This window comes from Pyxicephalus adspersus, chromosome 6 (genome assembly GCF_032062135.1).
Source record: "Pyxicephalus adspersus chromosome 6, UCB_Pads_2.0, whole genome shotgun sequence".
Classification (NCBI taxonomy): Eukaryota; Metazoa; Chordata; class Amphibia; order Anura; family Pyxicephalidae; genus Pyxicephalus; species Pyxicephalus adspersus.
In genome coordinates this window covers 31,404,862-31,425,083 of record NC_092863.1, presented here as the reverse complement: position 1 = coordinate 31,425,083, position 20,222 = coordinate 31,404,862, and the positions used below count along the sequence as shown (strand labels likewise).

At 37.4% G+C, this 20,222-nt stretch overlaps 1 protein-coding gene across 3 annotated transcripts in view; it reads right to left on the bottom strand.

Annotated features, from left to right (window-relative positions):
* Window positions 1-294: 294 nt before the first annotated feature.
* The window catches only part of CARMIL3 (capping protein regulator and myosin 1 linker 3), a 51,129-nt gene continuing 31,201 nt past the window's right edge, over window positions 295-20,222 (bottom strand). The window contains exons 21-40 of one of the 3 annotated variants that reach the window (XM_072415111.1): window positions 15,190-15,362; window positions 14,791-14,859; window positions 14,578-14,671; window positions 14,215-14,310; window positions 13,996-14,124; window positions 13,418-13,531; window positions 12,331-12,503; window positions 9,899-9,986; window positions 9,293-9,415; window positions 8,366-8,429; window positions 7,974-8,203; window positions 7,101-7,198; window positions 6,717-6,972; window positions 6,470-6,559; window positions 6,314-6,377; window positions 5,989-6,071; window positions 2,886-3,072; window positions 2,500-2,592; window positions 1,897-1,986; window positions 295-764 (exon numbers count right to left, since the gene is read on the bottom strand). In XM_072415111.1, the coding sequence (XP_072271212.1) occupies window positions 727-764; window positions 1,897-1,986; window positions 2,500-2,592; window positions 2,886-3,072; window positions 5,989-6,071; window positions 6,314-6,377; window positions 6,470-6,559; window positions 6,717-6,972; window positions 7,101-7,198; window positions 7,974-8,203; window positions 8,366-8,429; window positions 9,293-9,415; window positions 9,899-9,986; window positions 12,331-12,503; window positions 13,418-13,531; window positions 13,996-14,124; window positions 14,215-14,310; window positions 14,578-14,671; window positions 14,791-14,859; window positions 15,190-15,362 (2,352 nt within the window). In that variant the 3' untranslated portion in view covers window positions 295-726. Of the gene's footprint in view, window positions 765-1,896; window positions 1,987-2,499; window positions 2,593-2,885; window positions 3,073-5,988; window positions 6,072-6,313; window positions 6,378-6,469; window positions 6,560-6,716; window positions 6,973-7,100; window positions 7,199-7,973; window positions 8,204-8,365; window positions 8,430-9,292; window positions 9,416-9,898; window positions 9,987-12,330; window positions 12,504-13,417; window positions 13,532-13,995; window positions 14,125-14,214; window positions 14,311-14,577; window positions 14,672-14,790; window positions 14,860-15,189; window positions 15,363-20,222 lie in introns of those variants that run through there. The other 2 variants (XM_072415112.1, XR_011921353.1) reach the window with 2 other exon arrangements.

Here is a 20,222-nt window from a genome sequence, read left to right as displayed (position 1 = left end):
GGGACAGTGTTCAGGCTTGGGAACTTAGAGCACTGTACCATAATGACTAGGACCCAGTTATAGAAAGTATTTCTCATTACTCCTGCAGACAAATACAGAGGGTAAAGTAAAAAAAAACACAGAAAAGTAATAAAAGAAAGAGCCTTTCACTTTGTCTGAAATGTCCTCAATCCAGTTTCTTTTAACTGTCATGTTCAGAGTGTAGGTTGCCAATTTTAGGAAAAGAATTGTAAAATCCACCTATTTCAGTTCCTAGAAGCTCAATCAGCATATACAAAATAAAAGGATCAGAAGGAAAGAAAAAGGTTGCTTTATTCTGTACATGTTATTTTAACACATATATTAAACATAAATATAGAGACGTAGCAATTGTGGTTGCCCCATGACTTTACAGGCCCAGGAGCAGTTGTAGCAGTAACACCCCAGCATGAGGAGACGCTTACCTATGACACTGTCTGACTGAAACAATATCAAACTCTTGGAAAACATCTTCTATTAATCTAAAAGAAGTACTCTTTTCTTATACCATCTTATTGTACATATTAAGTATGCAAGAAAACAACCATTTATCAAGGTTTAAAGTTTTATTAGGTGCTGAAAATGCACAGTCATTCATTATAGGCCTCTCATTGCAACCTAGTCCAAGGTTGGGCACTCTGTGTGGTGTGTTCACAGGCAGATATCCAATAAGTCACACTTCAAGTTTTCCAGATGGTAGAGTCAAGCTTATGAAGGCAGACTCTTCGCATCTCTTTCTTTGGCTTCTGAAATGAAAAAAATATATCAGGGCAAAAACCTATTCACATCGGATAGCTGAAATAATCCTAACAGATTTAAAAAAAAGTGTTGTAGGCTGACACACAGATTTATAGACTGATTGTCATCATTGCTTAGGTTTCTCTTGACACATCTATTCTCCCATCTCCACAACACAATTGGTAATCATTCCATAAATGTAAGATAAGGACAAGGGTGGTTATTTACTCAATTTAAGATAACACAAGGCTTGATAACTAGGCACAGGACAACTCTGAGTTCCTGACATTACCAAAATATATTATTTTCTATTTCAAATAGATATAAAAATGTTTTAAAGTCATTTTAACTGAGCAAAAGGGATCAAAGACGGGAACGTGTTACTGTTTATTACAAGCCTATTTAGCCTATAACAGCCTATTTATTTCCCAAAATTTAAAACAAGCAATTGATGGAAGGAAACCCACAAACATAATCTCAATGACATAACCACTGGTTGGAAGTTAGGTATAGCGCCCATGGTGTATTTACTTTTTCCACAGTATATCACAGTATCTATTGATATTTTTGATGAATAAAATGGCAAAATTCTCATGTGATTTTACACTGCCATATCACCTTTATAGGCATTTTTTCAATAAAGATCTAATGTTTGCTTGTTTAACTATGTTTAACATTTTAATAATTTCCATGTGTTGTACAAACTTTATTTCACATGACTGTTTTTCAGGGTTTTTTTGACCTATGTGTACTGCTAGGGAAGCCATCTTTCCTGTTCATTAGTTATCTAGTTGTTTGCACTTATGTGTTTTGTTACATAGGCCTGATTTAATAAAACCCTCCAAAACTGGAGAAGTCTTGGATCCAGATATCATGGGAGAACCTGGGTAATGCAGCAAGCCTGGAGTGGACTTCTTGAAAATCACTTGCTATAATTTAGCAAACGTTTTCAATCCCGGACCAGGTGTATTTCAGGTTTGCTGTATCACCCAGCTTCTCCCACTATAGTCTTCTCCTGTCTTGGAGAGCTTTATTAACACCAGGACCATAGTGTGCAGAGATATTATGCTTTGGTAATGCCTTATCAGAAATTAACTTTGACAGGCAGCCTTTTTGTTTTTGACTAGGCTCTGAACTTACCAGCCATGTGGCGTAGTCCACGTTGCAAGGCATCCCCTGTCTGAGGCATTTTCTGTTCATTTGTTTGCAGTATAATACCTGTTCCAGCCACTAAAACAAAATATCACAGCTAATCGCTCTATATATTGGAATACATAGAATGAAATATGCCATCATACGTACAGAGACACTGTTACCCTGCCCACGTGTAACCCCAAATACTTGTTCTACCTCACCACACCTATTTCTGTTGTAATGGGTGACAATACCTGGTACTTTACCTGGTATGGGGGAGCATGTGACCTCCTCCCATGTGGCATTGCCTGGGTCTAGCATCCAGTCACTAGACCTAAGTACTGTCATATGATGTTTGCATACCCCTTGGGATATACCACCTGCTAGCACTGGGATTGTAATGCCCACTGCAAAAGAGACAGGAGCAGGGAGGAAGTAAAATCAACTGGCAAAACACAGGTTAGCTTTAAGGTGTTTGTTTCTTCTTGTTTTTATATGTCAGTATCAGTAATGTTCATTGCAACCTATACACAAATATATTTTGTAATGCTATATTTATGAGCTGTATTGATATCGTCTTTGCCCTACCTATGGTATAAAATATCTCACCAGAAGTTGGTGGTTCAGCTGAATCACAGGACTGCATCCTTCTGGATCGCTGAGGCTTTAGAGGAGGCCTACGCACAGGTGGTGGTGCACCATCTAATTGAAGCATTTTGGAGAAAGTAAGGAATTACAATACAGAGCAATGATCAATCTAGGTCACAGTAGAATGGAAAGAGAGAGGGCACACAAACAGCAAAATATAATGAATAGCAAACGTCAGAAATGAAAACAAATGCAGAATGTAGAGATAAACGGCAAGGCTGAATGCATTTACAAACTAAAACTGAGAAAGCGGTAACAGATATAGGCAGCAAAAATGCAGACTTAGGTAAATGTGGGTGAGAGTGTGCACTGCATGCTGTGTAATCTTTGCAATGGGCTGTTCCCACCTCCCGTTGGGGGGGCCGCCTCTTTCACAGGTTCTCTGATTCTTGGTCTGGGCACTGGAATTTCCTTTCTCGCCTCTTCCGGACATTCGGTATCACCTTGCCCCCCCCCACAAGACACTTTCCTACCCCGTGGGGCAGCAACTGGCCGCAGTTCTGCAGAAGGGGGGCAGGAAACAGTAAGACCCCCCTGGAAAAACAAGGGACGGGAATGTGCAGTGAATTGGATGTAAACATTTTCTGTTACCCTGTTCTTTAGGGGACAGATTGCTTCATAATAAACCCCGCTGCTCAGTTCTGTTATTAACACACTAGTTACATTTTCTGTATTTCGTACTAACATGCAAAATGCAAAATATTTAGTGACAGCATTAAAATCTACACTAGATTGCTTATGGTAGATAATCCCAAAAAATACACTTATTCATGTCATGTAGTGCTTAACTTTCTTTTTACAGTAGTAATGCTTGGAGGACTGAGGAACCCTAAGGCATTTATAAACATCTTCAACTTGAAAGAACATGATAGTGTCTGTCTTCAACTACTTTGTTCTGGTATAGGTTTCAGTTTTCAGCCCACAGCAAAAATCAGGTGTGATAAGGTAAACTGCATCTGCATCCCAATATCTGCTAGTTTGATAAATTTACCTAAACAACAATAATCTAGTATAAAGAAACAAAACATTTACACATCAATGCTTAATCATAGTGTTGATTACATATTTTATAGGCTCTATGGTTAAGCGCTGATGTGTGAAATAAGTTAGCACCGCACAGAGGCAGATTTTTTAAACTATAAAAATCCAGAAGAATTCATCAGACTGATCGTAAGGCTGACCAAAGACTCTAGGGGGTGAATATTAAGGACTAGTAACATGGATTGCACTTGGCCATTTTTTAATCTTTGTCATGTGATTTATTTTGGGTTCTTTTTATACACATTCATACAAAAGGGAGAAATGTCATTTATTAACTATTAATTGTAAATGATAACCTTTTTTTATGGAATCTGCCCAACTTTTTAACTTTTTTTTTTTAATTACTTTAACTTTATTTTTAAAGACTGTAGTATTATGTATCCTTTGTTCACTTTAAGCAAGAAGAATGGACCATGGTCAGATAAGCAGTGACCCCCTCCCATAAATCTGGCATGCTGATATCATGCCACATACCCTTCATTAGTTGGAGATAATTTAGGAGGGGTTCATCAGTAACAAATGATGCCTGATGATGACAGGCACCAGAATCCGCCGTATCCCTTGTGTGCAAGTAGGGAATATGGGTTTGTCTAAAACCCACCAGCTTCCCCTTGGAGATTATGTAGGTTTTAACCTTTTCCATGCAAACACTAGTTTACCTGTAGTACCAAAAACAAAAAAAAAAATCTCCACGCTTTTTACAATAAAGTATTTTAAATGTATTTTTCTACACACAAACATGGTCTGGTAGGGTAATGTTACCAGGGATCCTGAGTTTACTGTGACCTTATAATCAGCCACCAACCAGATCTATTTACTTCCAAACCTATGTTACCTGAACATTGCTTGAGAAAAGAAAATTCTTGGTGCTGGGCTACATGAGGTTTTTTTTCTTACTCCTCAGTTTAACAGGAAAAAAGACTATTAGTTTACTGGGCAGACAGGTTGCACAATGATGCAATCACTGAGTGCCAAAGTTATAGACCATTGGTAAAAGTCACTTATTGTTTTAGAGAGATGTCACTTTTTTTTAGAGACAGCTTTCATGCAGACTGGGACTTGCTTGATGATGACAGGGCAATTAATTTCTACTTCCTTGCCATGGGATACCAACTTGCATACCTGATGTACTATGTTGGCATTTTCCATACATAAAAATGTTAAACTAACACACAGTAGCTATCTGAAAGCAGGTAGTTGTGAGGATTTTCTTATTTATTTAGGATTTATATTTCTCTTCCTTTAGGCTCACTACTTCATGTATTATCTCCACTTCCTGATACTAGGGAGTAAGTATGCCCCTGCCTTCATTCCACATTGTAAGTCCTGTTGCAGGAACAACTTAGTAACAATTACTGGAATTTCAAAGTGGGAAGTAAATGGACATGCACATGCTTATGCAAATAGAAAATTTGGGAGTATTTTCAAATGTGATTCAGGAGGGCTACAGGCCGCAGGGCATGAATACATCATAAAGGAAGAGGTTTCTGCTACACTTGTTTGTTTAACACCCTTAATTCCTACACTTGGTGTACAGAAGGGCAGGGTTGAAGTATGTGAAAAGCTTAAGTGATGTTAAAGCATGCCATTACCTTTTTTAATCTAGTTAAACGGTTATATTAATCGGGTGTTTGAATTGCAAGGGGATATATAACACCTCCACATTTTCTTCCAATTTCTCCTAACATGCAGCTTTTAGTGTATGCTGAATCAAGAACAAGATGGCAGTAGATTTGTATTGTCTGGCCAAATCCAGCCCAGCATCAACATTTTTCTTCTACAAGATTTATATTATACAAGACTCAGGAGCCAATCAATTACTGCTGGTATATTAAAAATTAAAGAGTGGTTAAGAGTTGTACAACTATGTATAACGGGAAAAGAACTGTGTTATAGACATTATAGTCCTGTGCTGGTGCTTTTTTTTAATGTGTGGTACATCTAAATGAAGCCACAATGCTTTTTAGTGATAGCCAATTCGAATTTCAACCAGGACCATAATTTTCTATTATGTTTGCATGTAGCCTTTATAATCATCTAACCACCAGCCTGGGGTTGCCAAATTGCTAAAAAAAAAAACAACAGGTAATACAGTAATTGAAATTAGGATATTTATATTTAATGCTTGATTCGTTTTTTAGGTTTTAAATTATTTATCACTATCAAATTCTTTATCTTGTACATTTACCATTTTTCTTGCAATATTTCTCTTTTCAGTTTTACTGAGGACAAATCAAAATAGGTCTTCCATTTAGAGGGAATAAAAAATGAGCAAATATCTGGATAATTAATCAATGCACGAAAATGTATATTTTGTATATCTAAAGGCTTCTTGTCCATATTGTTTTTGGTCACCATCTATTCCCTTTTATCTACCCGAATCTGGAAAGCTTTCAATGTTAGGATTACCTCTTCACTTGATAAATTCTTCTGATTGTTCCTGTCTCCGTTGGAAAAACAAGGCTGTCTGTCCTCAAACGTAGCACCCTCCTCTGAGAGACAGAGAGAGAGAGCGAGAGACAGAGAGAGAAGAAACAAAAAGGGCAGGTGTAGGGAAAGGCAAAGAGACATTGCACATACAGATAGGAAGCACATGGACAGTGGAGAATAGGTAGGGAGTAACACCAGAATAAGACAGAGCAAGCATGAATTGATTTGCTCATGGGTAAGAGAGAATGAAAGTTCAGTTATGGAAAAGTACACATAGAGAACATGGGGTAGAATAAATATTTACCCCCATCCCCAGAAGAACGTCTTCTGTCTTCTGGGACACAGTTAGTACTTCCTGGTGCATCTATCTAAAAATATGCGTATAATTTATTAACTTGATAAAGCATCCCAGAATGTCAAAACAAATTAATAAAATTATTAATGCACCTATGTGACATACCTCCTTCCATTGCCGAACACCATCCATCCCTGGAAGTGGAACTCCCCTTACTCTTGTTGGTTGCACTTCCTCCAGCCTTTGCTCACAAGACTAAAAACAAACATTTAAAACAATATTTTTCTTTACAACATGACCAACCTAAATTGTAGAAAGTTTCTTTCATCATCTAACATTGACAGAAACTTTCTTGTGACCCATTGTATGTGTATTGCCAAATACACTCTGGAGTTTATCAAGTGCTGCTCACCGGTGTTCCTCGGCCAGGTAACCCCCTGACTCCACTAATACTATGCGTTTCAGCTCCATTGCTGATGGATGTCCCATTTGTTATTGGGTATCCTTCAACTTTCACATGATCTGATGTTTCTGGACCTGGGGATGGGGGAGGAGCAGTTCTTCCTCTGTCTTGTTCTCTCTTTGGGGTCCGACTTCTACGAAAATGGAACAAGCTCCGACGCCTTCTTTTTGGGGGTGCATCTGTATCACCTTGACCTGAAGAGACACTGAAGGGGACATAAAATGACAGAGCATACAACACTTTTCTATTGTATGCTAAAGTGTAAGACATAGCAATAGCTTTAGCTCTGCTTCAACACACATGAAATGTAGAATTAGGGATATAGTACAGTACCTGTTTGACTGAGTCAACACTGTGCGATGGAAAAATTCATCAAGGCCCTCGTCTATGGCAGGATCAGGACGTTCTGAGTCAGATGCTGGGCCCCGTACCTTAATTAAAAGACACAGTCAGATAGACCACCTAAAGTTTACATTTAATCTGCAGTATTGCACATATAAACAACAAACAATACTGAATAGAAAATTATACTGTTCCTTAATATAATAATAATAAAAAATTTAACCTAAGATAAAACTCAACCCAGTGAATCTGGGCAGAATTGTTCATCTAATAATTAAAAACTGTAACCAAGCACACAACTGCTTGGTTTGATGATAATGCAGTTTTAGTGATGCACTATGCACAAATAAAATTTTACACATTCGGTAAAAACTTTGCAACAAAATTACTGTATTGTCGAAGTCAATGCCGTTATGGGTTAATAAGATCTCTGTGTTTTACGTTTTAATGTTTGCTATGTATGTTTGTTTTATTTTTCTGTGAAAACTCAATAAAGCTGATTGACACAAAACTACTGTATTGTGGACCTCTGCACCATACACAATAAGATGATTTTCACTCCCATGCTGCTCTGTTAGGCAAAATAAAAGCTTCAAATTGCCAGATTCTTAGCTTACAAAGGGTTAGGATTTTTTGTGACATCATTGGTTCAACTAGTTCTTTATTTGTTCTCCATATCCCGCCATATATGAGTATAGCAGATTTTTGCTTTAAGGTGTCTATACACAGGGAAATTATTGCTTTAGATAACAATTCTTTCTAACCAACTGCTGCTTTCTTTTTTACCATTTTATGGATGAAGGGAGTGGTTATATATAAACATGTAAATCAGAGTTATTCATCCATTTGGTCTGAATTTCTCACCTTTCCTCCTCCTGGCGCTCTACGTGACTGTTGCTTCGGCCTGTCCCGGGTTTGATGCTGCAGCTTACTCCCTTCTGTGGGTAGTTCAGAAAGACCTTCTAGTGACACGCTTAGAGAGCGAGAGAGCTGACTGCTAGCGGATGAGGAGAGCGCAGGTGGAGAATTGAGTTCACGGGAGCCAGGGGACCCCAAATCTAGTGTCTTGGGGCTTAATTCCTGCTCACTCACACCTACCAAATGAGGGGCATACAGATTCAGTTAATATTCTACAACAGAAAGATTTTATAGTTGAACAATAAAGGGATGTTTCCCACAAAACATGTTGCATGAAAATGTTTATGTTAGCGTTTTGCATGAAAACTTGGAAATAGTATATATATCAGAGATCTCACTGATAAATGCAGACACAGGGCGAATTTTCCTGCCTTGAAGACGCTTCTTTATTACCATGGTATCCTGTAGAGATACAATAAGAAAATCATTGTTTTTCATTTGAAGTGTTTAAAAACCAGACATAAGGCAATTGGAGTATAATAGTAATCTACTAGATTATAGGCTCTTCGGGTCAGGGTCCTCTCCTCCAGTGTCACTGTCTGTATTCGTTTGTCATTTAAAACCCCTATTTAATGTACAGTGCTGTGTAATATGTTGGGGCTATATAAATCCTGTTTATTAATAATAATAATAATAATAATAATAGAGCAGAGAAAACCATTCATTTTTTCAAGCTTGGAATTTGACTTTGACTTGGAACAGAACTTTGGACCAGGCCCTGTTTTGCCATCCCTATCGAACACAATGATCTACTTTGGCACTTGTTATATGTGGCACTCCATTACCTCAGTCTGTCCAGGTGAAACTTAAGGATAGCATAAAAGAACCTTTTCTGCTCACAAATTGGTAGTATTAGAACAGACAGGAGTTTCTTTTGTAAAACACATACACCTGCACTACTGTCATGATAATGCATATACAAAAAGTCAAAGAGCAGCACATTCTACAAAAATGATAAATTAGGTCCTGACAATTAATTCTGTTAAGGTCTGGGAAGGTTGACCTAGTTTCTAGAACAGCCAACAACCACGGTTAATGGGTAGAATCAGAGTTACTTTAGGAGATGTATATGAATATATGTGAATATATGGACAGTGTAAATATTTGTAATAAACAACCATTGCAATCAATATTCTTTGTGCATTAGAAAATTTAAACTAAAAGAGATTGAGTGAAAGAGAAACAAAATTTCATAGGCTATAAAAATTAAGAAGAATTGTAAAAAGTTATTGCATTCTAGAATTAAAATGAACTTAGCCACTTACAATACTGGAATACATCTCTCCCTCCTGGGTTTCCTGCTTATTCCTTGGTGGTGTCTGCGGGAGATATCCCATCAGCCTTTGCTCTTCTTCCATAATGCTCTGTAGCTGAGACCTGTGACGAGCCTGTGAGAATTTATGGAAAAAATTATAATTGAGAAACATTTTTCTTCCATAGAAGTTACTGATTTCATAAACTAAATGTTAATATACTCCCTTAAGTGATGTCATAGGTGAGCATTGGTATATCAAATTAACACTGCAAACATTAGTATATAATGTTCATTAAGAATGCTTATTAATGCTCCTATGTAAATTAAAGATGCATCAATGAGAAACAATTGTTTAGATACATTAAATCGAATCTAAAGATAATTGTTTAAATAATTAATAAGCAAATTAAAGGTAGCTAAGGGTATGTAATGCAGTAATAGCTACATTTAGCACATTCTCATTTTACAGTCCATCACCGTTTTCTGACATGCAAAATGTTAAATTGAAAAAAATTGGCATTTAGCATCTTTGTTATGACTACACTAGTTACTTGTGGCTTGGTTATTACATACTGTTTTGTACCACACTATCCAAGCTCTGTTACTTTATACTTACTAATTTTCTGTGTGTTCTTTGCATTTCCTGTAGAACTTGCTCCAAAACTGAGTTACTGAGACGAGTCATGAGGGAAAGCTGGGCAGCTCTGAAATTATAACACATCATAACAGACCAGATTAATAAAAAGGCTTAAATAATTACAATGTGTACTGCCCTACAGCAACAAATCATATTTGAAGTTTCATTCTCCCAGTGGCACTATCCGTTCTAGGTTGGAACCTTATGAGATGTATGGGTCAACAGATGTACAGACAATTCTAACTAGAGAAACTAGAACTCCAAAGTCTGCCAAAAATACCCCATATTGCAAGGGTTATACAGTTGTTGATGTCACAGAAGGTATGTAAAAGATTAAATTTACTTACTACTTATACACAGCTGTAAGCACTGCCCCTGAACAGCTCACAGAGCTGGGCTGAGGGGAAGGCAAAAGAGGGGACCTTGAGTGCTGCAACATGTGAGGGAGGGGGGTGCAAAAAGGGCAGGACCCACATTTTATACTGCTTAAAAGATCCAATCTCCTTGGGGAGTGGGGCACTGGGTTTTTTGTTTTGGGTGCTAACAGACCTTGTCCCACCACTGACTGTTCATCGTGACCATCTGGGATTTTTCTGAATTCAAGCTATGAATGCCAAAAAATGATTAAGGTGGAAAGTGGGATATGAAAGCTGTAGTTAAAATCCTTCAAAGTTTAACTTCAGACACCCTCCTGTTCTACTTCAAAACACTATGAATGATGAATGAAGAGAGACGCAGGGGGAGGCCTGGCACTGCACATCTGTAGTATGTTCTAGTGTTTAACCCAGAAGACTGAAGCATGGGGGTTGCATTCCCAGATTGAAGGTGGCAGCTTTTTAATTTTGTATCCTGCCTGGGAGCCAGTTTTAATTAAACAAAAATGCTTCAACACATTCAGGTTTTCATATCAACACACATATACAAATCCGCTTTTCTGACTTTTCTCTCTTTCCTTCTGCCCGATTAGTGATTCAGTAATTATTGAAACTATGGACACCTTTTAATCTCTGTGTACGTTTTCTTCAATCCAATCTTTGGTAAATTTTATGGTTAAATCTTTTTTTATTGGCATTTTGAAAATAAAATTAAAACAGTGCAACCAGAATACAAAAAATGAGGAAATCCCAGTATCAACAATACAGGATGGAACAACACAACATCATTCATAAAAAATGTGTATGATAAAGAAAGCTACCAGCAAAAAAAGGAGTCAATCAGTGAACAAAATGAAAATAACCAGTGAGGCATCTGGGCAAAATGATAGGTAAGGAGTTAAGTGGAACCATGGTTGCAATCTATAGGTGAGTGAAGAGGAGGGTACATCAGCCAAATGAATCAACTAGAGGTGTAAGCCTCAAGGTTATCATTTCCAATGCTTTCCTTTCCTCCAGTCTCATACGTTCATTGACATGATTAACCCAGGGAGGGAGAAGGAAGGGCAGGTCAGTCTGGTGAATTTTAATATGCTCCAACCTGTGTCTACAAAACAGCAGCATTGAGTTTCTTGTGACTTGAAAGGGGGCTTGGCCATTAAAGTCTGCCCAACTTCTCTCACAACTGCCATTTCCATCTGAAATCTGGCCAGATGACAGTTCTTTTGTGAACGAGATACAGTTCAGTTTTCTTGTTGAATACATGCCATGTCACAAATAAAAGCAGCATATCAACCTAAAGTTAAGATTTCCAAGAATATTTATAACATGGGAAAGGAAGTTTAGGGAGAAGAATGTATGGGTACACAGGCTTTTGAGCAAAGACATGGATCGGGAATATATTTAATTCCCCAAACATTTAAGCACATGAACAATTAAAGAAAATGTTAATGAATTACCTATATTCATGTGGAAGGATAGTTGATTGTGAGAAAATAGCCAAAATGGCTAACATTCTTAGATTGTTTTATCTTGCAACAGCTGAGTGGCTTTCTTATGGTAAATCAGTCAACCAACTCTTCCACAAAGACATCTTGATCACACTGAAAAAAGCATGTGAGGACACCAGCAAAAAAAAGCTCTGTGTTGGCTCACCTTCCAACTATTCATACCCTCCTAGTAATGTAATGTAATTATTTTTTTGAAAGCCAAGACTACACCGAAAGGGAACACTTGGACAAATAATGAATAATGCTGCAACAGAGACTAGGAAATGACTGATGCAAACTTTCAGCACTTCTTCAATGGAAAAAGTGTATGCAGTGACGTGTGAGTTATTGAAGGGTAAAAATTATATTTGTAAAGATGTTTTAAAAAAAAGTTTATTTAAAATATATTCATTACTGTTATTTTCTAGACACCTCGAATAACACTTTCTGGTGCTTTGTATTAATATTACACAGTATTTATATATATATATTTATATTGTATTGTATATGTATATCATTGTATTGGTTTGGTCTCTACTACAGTCCTTACCTTAGCTTGTTATGTATGTCGCTTCCCACCTGACGAAGCATATCACGGATGTGGGGTGGACTGAGTCCATGTTGTTCTCTTAGTCTACACAGCATTGCTCCTCCTCTCTGAGCATCCCGTGCTGCTCCAGGGAAAAGATCCTGAGTAGCTTCCCACATGGTGTCTGCAATATTCTAGGTAAACAAATTAAAAGCCCATCTGTATTAGTCCATTATTTTTTTTTTAGTAATAAGATCGAAGACTTGTGTGTGTGCATATGAGTCAAATTAAAACCAGAAAAAATATTTGAACCAATAGCCTTATGTTTTAAAAATGTATCTTCTATCTGAAAGAATGAATATACCAACAAAAGTTTATCCTGTTTACTGCGGTTACTTTTTTAAATGTATGGATGCAATGAGAATACATGTAATTTCCTGGTTTTAAATTCTGTTTACGTGCCCATCTGAAAGATCTTCCCTCCCTCCTGACCCTGTAACAACCACATGAGAAATACGGACTGGATTCATCTCTGTGATCAGAAGGCATAGTTCAGCAATAATTACCTATGGCTTTCTGTTCTGACAGCAAATAAGGAAATCACCCCACCTGACAGAAGCTTTGTACAACACCCTATTTACATAATGCAAGATCCTCCAGTTTTAGGCAGGAACAGCCTATATTCATATTTATTAATTAAATATATTTTAAATAATATAATAAAATACAGCAGCACACAAGATTACTTGTACAAAGTACCTTGTAAGAACACAGATTGCCTAATTACTAAACTGGGATGCTAATTTCAAACACTTTGGGCTCTTTTTATAAAACAGGGAATCAGATATTCCTTAAAACATTGCCTTGTGGGAATCTTCCAGGTCCAATGGCAGTGATAGGGGAATGTTTGGGGGAATGTCAGATTCCCTTTTCATAAATAGAGCATCATGTGTAGATAATATTCTTTTCCTTGATTTGAATACAAAATTGTATAGGGTAGATTATTCAAAAATGACCATCTACACTGGAGAGAAGTTAAACATGACAGCAAAATGAACGCAAAATGTTTAAAAAGGCGTGTTTGAAATAAATAATACTTTTCCAGTACCTGCAGTTCCCTATCCACTGCTCGAGACAGTTCATATGACACTGTATCAAGGAGGCGCTGAGCGGGACCTGAAGGAGACAGCCAGCTGCCCGCTTCCAGGAGACGTGGTAATAACTGGTGATAACAAGGGAAAATGACACATAAAAATAGATGTATGAGACTTTGGAGTAATATAGAGGTGAGGAGGAACATAACTTCAAGTATGAGGGTCACTGAATATGTTTTACATAAAGTGTTACTATTTATTATGGGCCTTTAAGATCAAGATACATATTTTATGCCAGCTTTCCTGATAAAATGATACACCTAACACTAAACCATGCTTTAAAAATCCCTAATAAGGTTGTTACCATTATTAAAGCAATATTCTTGTATGGATGTGATTTGCATAAAGGGTGATATAGTAATAATTATAATCTTTATCAAAGGAAAAATCCCCATTAACTCAATATGTTGTATTCTGTGTAAGCCTATTAAATTTATACTATTGCATCGTAATAGTTGTATATTTTTAACTGTATAAAAACAAGTGATCCTCTGCACCATTGCTTGTATAGATTAGCTAAGGAGAAGCTTACTGCCCGACAGTTCTTGGCATCTCGGAGGAGCTGTCTTGCACATATGATATCTTCTTGGACCGTTTCCAGGTCACATGAACGCAAAGCATTAATGTGATCATTTATCAACATTGATAGTGTCTGTAGCATCTATAAGAGGAGGGTAAATGAAGGGAGAGGGAGAAAAACTGTTAGATAATTCAAGTAAGGAGTGGAATAGTGAAATGGAGCTATCATTACCTGTTCTGCACTGTTTGCTACTCCCTGCTGAAGTCGCAGTGCTCTCTGATCTGAGGCCGCCAAAGTCTGAGAGTTTCGAAGGAGACAACTATGTATCTGAGAAAATAAAAATGTTTGAATTGTTACATTCTTATTCATCAAAACCATATCTTAGAACCCCTATTCTTAGTGTCTCGCAGAACATTAGCAATGAGATTTTAATATTAACATAACTGTAAATAAGTTATCTACGTGGCTGGGCCCAATAATCAACCATTTTTTTGAATATTGATCTTTTTTTCTATATGGCTAAGGAATGTAAAGTGGAAACATGTATGTTTCCACAAATTTCATAAAACAGGGGTCCATGGACAAGTCAGTTACCTTCCTCCAGGCACTTTCTGCTTTCTCAGGGTGTCTCTGGTAAGCCTGGCAGATGTCTCCCACAGGAAAGGACATGAAGCGAAGTGTTTTATTTCTATTTCATAAAAAGAAATATAAACGTTACATATATTATTAAATATATTTTATTAATAAATAACTAAGTTTAGTTAAGTCTCCAGTCCACACATAAGAAGCCTGAAATTATTAACTCACTTTTCAAGAGCCCTCGCCACATCCATAAACCCAGAAGCAGAAACTGCATTCCTGTCCCAAAGCACAGATCTGAAAAAGGAGATGAAACAAATCAAAAACTGTTCTTGGTACCATTTCGGCCACAACAGAATATTCAACAATATTTAGATAAGGCCAGAGATGACGGGTAGCACGATGGCTCAGAGGTCAGCACTCTGGCCAGGACACTATCTGCATGGAGTTTGCAGGTTCTCCCAGTGTTAGTGTGGAATACATACAGCTTTTACTATCATGCAGACCACTCTGAAACACTATAACATACACAAAATGTTAAAATGTCACTCAGTAACTCTGTTGCCTTAGCATGACCTATATTGCCCATTAAGCATCCAGCCTTCAATACTTTGTAGAAGAACTCACCGTAGAGTACTGTTTATTTGTAAGGTTTTTCCTAGCATCTTTGCTCCAATATCTGACATCCCATTACCACTGATATCCAACTCCTGAAGAGATGTATTGCTCCCAAGAGCATTAAGCACAATACAAGTGCGTGATTTGAGCCGAGAGTCTGTGAGAGACAGAGACTGCAAGCACTAAGAGAAAACACAGAATAAAATAAATGAGACAAGTGTACATCATATTAGATTCTAGCATATCATCAAATATTTGTATGCTTGATTCCTACAACCTTTCTTGATGTTTTTTTTTAATTTAGGTCAATAAATACTTGCAGAATTAATAATGATGTATGATAAATACACTACATGTATGAAATAATGATAATACCATTGCGTATATTTAAATTATGCAAATGCCAGTGGACGAACAGATGGGTTACATTTGTTAAATCTCAACTAAACCTAATATTTAATAAGGCAAAATCTAACAGTAATCATGTTTATATGCAAATACAAACACTGTACAGAAGTGTGGGGACAGAATACCTTTTCATGAGTCAAACATGATTTCAGCACAACTGTTTCTTTCATTTCTGAATCCATCCAGGTACAATCATATGTGACCAGATGACACCAAGGTAGGAAGAACAATACATGCCAGGCTACATATCCCAGCACTAAGGACTAATAGTAACACCAAGAAGTCTATTATCAATTATAAGACATCCGGTTGTTAACAGGAAACTAAAAGGGGCTTCTATAGCTGCGAAGCTACAGCCAAGCACAACTACAAAATTCATTCAGTAGCTAGGTATTCACCTTTGGCTTTTTTATCAGAAATATAACCCCAGTGGGATAATCTACAATATCCAATACCGTTATAGCTTGTGTATAGCTGATATTTGATTGGCTAATTAGATCAGGGTAACTACAAATAATTGTTCCTGTACTATAAAAAAAAAGCCATCACCACTTCTAACATGCAATGTATTTAATAATCATCCAAAGTAAATATTACAGTGGGCCTGATTTAATAAAGCTCTCCAGGGCTTTACTGATGAAAATGTATGCTCTCCAGCCTTGGAGAGCTTTAATAAATTAGGCCCAGTGTGTCTATTTACTATAAGTGAGTTTTAATTTTCTAAATTTTCAAAATAAATTATAGGATTTAGGTCTTTCAACAACCCTGAACCTGATGATCAAGGTACAGAATGTGGCTCCAAAAAAGCTGGTTCTCACAATAAAAAATGGCAGGCGAAGCTGGCCAAAAGGGCATGTCTATTTCCCCATGACATTCATTGAAAAACTAAAAAAAAAAGGTTTAAAAGTAAAGTTCATATCCCAAAACTATTTTTATTGTAGTTGTGGTTGTCAAAAAATGTACATTTTTCAAAGAGTCATGTCATAAGCATGCATCATATGTTAAGATCTGTTAAAACTCCTATAACGCATTTTTTTTTTTTTGTAATTATATTTTTATTGAATTTTTAAACAGGGTACAGAAGGAAAAAAACCAGGGAGAAAAAAAAAACATAAGGGGGAGGTAACACATGTTCCAGAATCACAGAAAAGAAAGGCAGTCAATATACAATAATTTACACAAGGTAGTATAAAAATCTCTAAAGGCATAGTAGCACGTAAGACCCAAGACCTAAATATTGCACGAGTAAGAAATAGAGAGATCATCCCCATCAGCTACATAAATTTGCATAGAAATGGTCCCATGCCCCCCAAACCAACTCAAATCTGTCCATCGTGTCTCTAATGAGTGCCGTGAGATACTCCATAAGACGGATCTCATGTATTCGTGCGTGGAGATTTTCCAAGGAGGGTGGAGATGTTGATTTCCATCTGGAAGCTATCAATGTACGTGCTGCAACCAAAATGTGGGATATTAGTTTACGGGAAGTGTTTGGAACATTTAGAAAATGCCGCCCCAGTAGGTGATGTAGGGGGTCTAGTGTCACCTGTTCCTGAGTCACCTCTGAAATCAAATTATTGACCTGCGACCAATACGGCCGAATAATCGGACAGAACCAGAATATATGTTCTATTGTACCTCGGCATGTTCCACACCTCGAGCACATAGGCTCCACTTTTGGAAATAGCCGTTGAAGCACCGTCGGTGTATGATACCACCGAAGCACAATTTTATATAAGTTTTCCTTATACAGGGCATTGATAGAACTTTTGTGGGCCGCCTCCCATATACCAAGCCAGTCCTCCGCCCCAGAACTTCCTCCCATTTAAGCATATAAGCAAATTTGAAGGAACTACCCCGCATGGAAGCGTGCAGGATGCGATATATAGAGGAGATGGTTCCTTTGGCATAAGGGCCCTCAGAACATAATCGCTCAAATGTCGTCAGTTCCTGGAAAGTGGCAGTGGGTTGTAAGGATAAGACATAATGTCTTATCTGTAGGTAGGAATAAAATGAGGACCGGGGAAGCTTAAATCTGTCACCCAGTTCAGCAAAGGTAAGTAACCGCCGCTCAACCTATAACGCATTTTGACCCACCCCAAGGCTTAGTCACAGAGGTGGATCTAAGGCAGATTAGGTAGGAATATACATGTGCAGCTTCATTAATCAAAACTCAGTTGGCTTCCATCTGCTCCAAATCATGGCCTGAATGCACAGGCACTTCCAATATACTGTTCAAAATATAAATGTCAACTCAGTCAAAATGTCCTAATAAAAAAATCCTTACAAGACCTGCAAATCAATTCTTCTTATTTCATACCTTTAAAGCATAGCAACATTTATGATACAGTATATAGCAATAATAAATATACCAAATGTCAACCCCAAACAAGTATCCTATATATTCTTGTTATGATATGCTATGATGACAAGAATAGATAGGATACTTGCATTATTGAATGGATAGGTACATACATTATTACATAGGTTTACATATCTAGACACGTCTATGAATAGGCCCCAGGGTGGGGTAAAACAAAGTAGACAGTCTACGGAGTCTATGGATGTGATGCATGCCTATAGAATAATTATTTTTGTACAGCAGCAAATACAATAAAATTAATTTTGGGACATGGACTTCACTTTGGAGTGTATCTTTTTCTGTTTTTTAAATCATAAATAAAGCAGATAAAATGGCTTATCATTTGTTTAGTTATTTCCTAAAATACCAAATATAAAGCTAAGTAGACCCATCCAAAAAGACACCCACTGAATAATATAAAAAATAGAGGGGGAAAAATTAGTATATGAAAATATTTTAGCTCTTAATATTTCCACTTGGACCATGTTTAAATGCATTACTGTGAAATCATTCCACTAATCCCTACTTTTTACAGCAACCTCTTCCCACCACTTGTTCCCTTTGAGTGTTCTTTATTATCTTTGATTGTTGATTGGCTGAGGCACATCCATTTGTTAAGTAGTGACTCAGATTTCCTCCAAGCCCAACTGTTGTTCTATGGACCAACTGGGTACCATTGGGAAATGCCAAATCTGCTTAAAACTTTGCATTCCAGCATTCCTTTCTATTACATGGTCAGAAAGCAGCAATACACTAATCTTATTTATGTATAAATATTATTTATAACACACAATCTCATAGGTGTTTCAATAATTCTGAAAGTACAGTATTCTAAAAGTATATTTTGCGACACAAAGAATGCAGTCTCTCCATCCTAAATATATATATCTAGGTGATAAAATCTCCTTGGTGACTTGTAATGTCTGCTACATGATTCACAGGTAAGCTTTTATGATTCACGCCAAACAAAGCTGTTCTTTTTAACTTCATCTGAGTCATTCATTGCCTGCTAGGGATTCCTGCTTTATGCTAATATGTTTTATATTTAGGGAAGTTTTGTCACTGGGGCTTAGAAAAACATAATTCAAATGTTTAGGAACTTTACATACAAAGACCTTTTTAGTAACATGACATGTAAAGTTCATTAACTTAACTCAACCTGTTGGGTTGAATCATGGATCTGTATTCAACAGAGTGAAAATGGGTTGCTGCAGTTTGCATATCACAGAGAATGCTTATATTGACAGCAATTTTAGCATTTGCCTGATCTTTCACATTCCAAAGATGTTCTGGTAAATTCAGTCCCAGTCCTACCATCTGTATACCTCACCAATAGTTCTGCATTGTAAGTTAAGATGCTGAGGGCCAGCCTGGAGCATCAGGTGAAGGGGAGTGCACCTGAAGCCATTGGATTGACGGAAAAGATAAGTAAAATCCCTTTTTATTTTCTCCTTATAACTAAACTACATTTACCCTTGCACTACATTGGTAGCCCCAGTGTAGGGGTTGCAATAAGCTTTGATTTTAATAGTGTTCCTGAAATTCTTCACTAATTGTGGTCGGGGTAAACCCTGTTTAGAATTTCTAGTAGTGTAACCATGACAATAAAAATCCTAATTTGGGCCCAACCCATACTGTAGTCTTTGTACAGTAAATATATATATACATTATTTTTAATTTGTGTTTGACCGATTACTATCTCAGAACCTTTGTTGTCTGGATCACCCAGGGATTGTGGAGCAATGTTTGAGGTTCACGACACAAGCACTGAAATCTTAGTTAGTTCCAACCTTTATTAACCTTTTATTGCACCAAACTCTGAGAAGCCTGGCACCCCCTGTAATGTAAACAAACAACAAATGTTTCTAAGCGATTAGAAACCAGGTTAAGCCGCATACATACGTGCAATAATAGTCGTTGTCATTGGAATGGATCTTACACGATCCTTTCCAATGACTAAGGACCGCACAATGCATGAATAAGTGCTGTACATACACCGTTCTGCTCTATGCAAAGGGGAGGGGAAGAACGACAGAGCGGCACCCTGCTTTGCTCCCCCCCTTCCCTTGCATTAGGATCGTTAGACGTCGATCGTCCATGGATCCGCCAGGACTGTCGTTCAGACGATGGCCGACTGGCGCTGTACACACGCCAGATTCCTGCCTGATATCGGCCCTGAGACAACTATCAGGCGAGAACAGTTGGATGTGAGTACGTAGCTTTGGGCCCAACTTAAAGTCTCTGTTTTGCACAATACAAGTAGCTAGAGAGG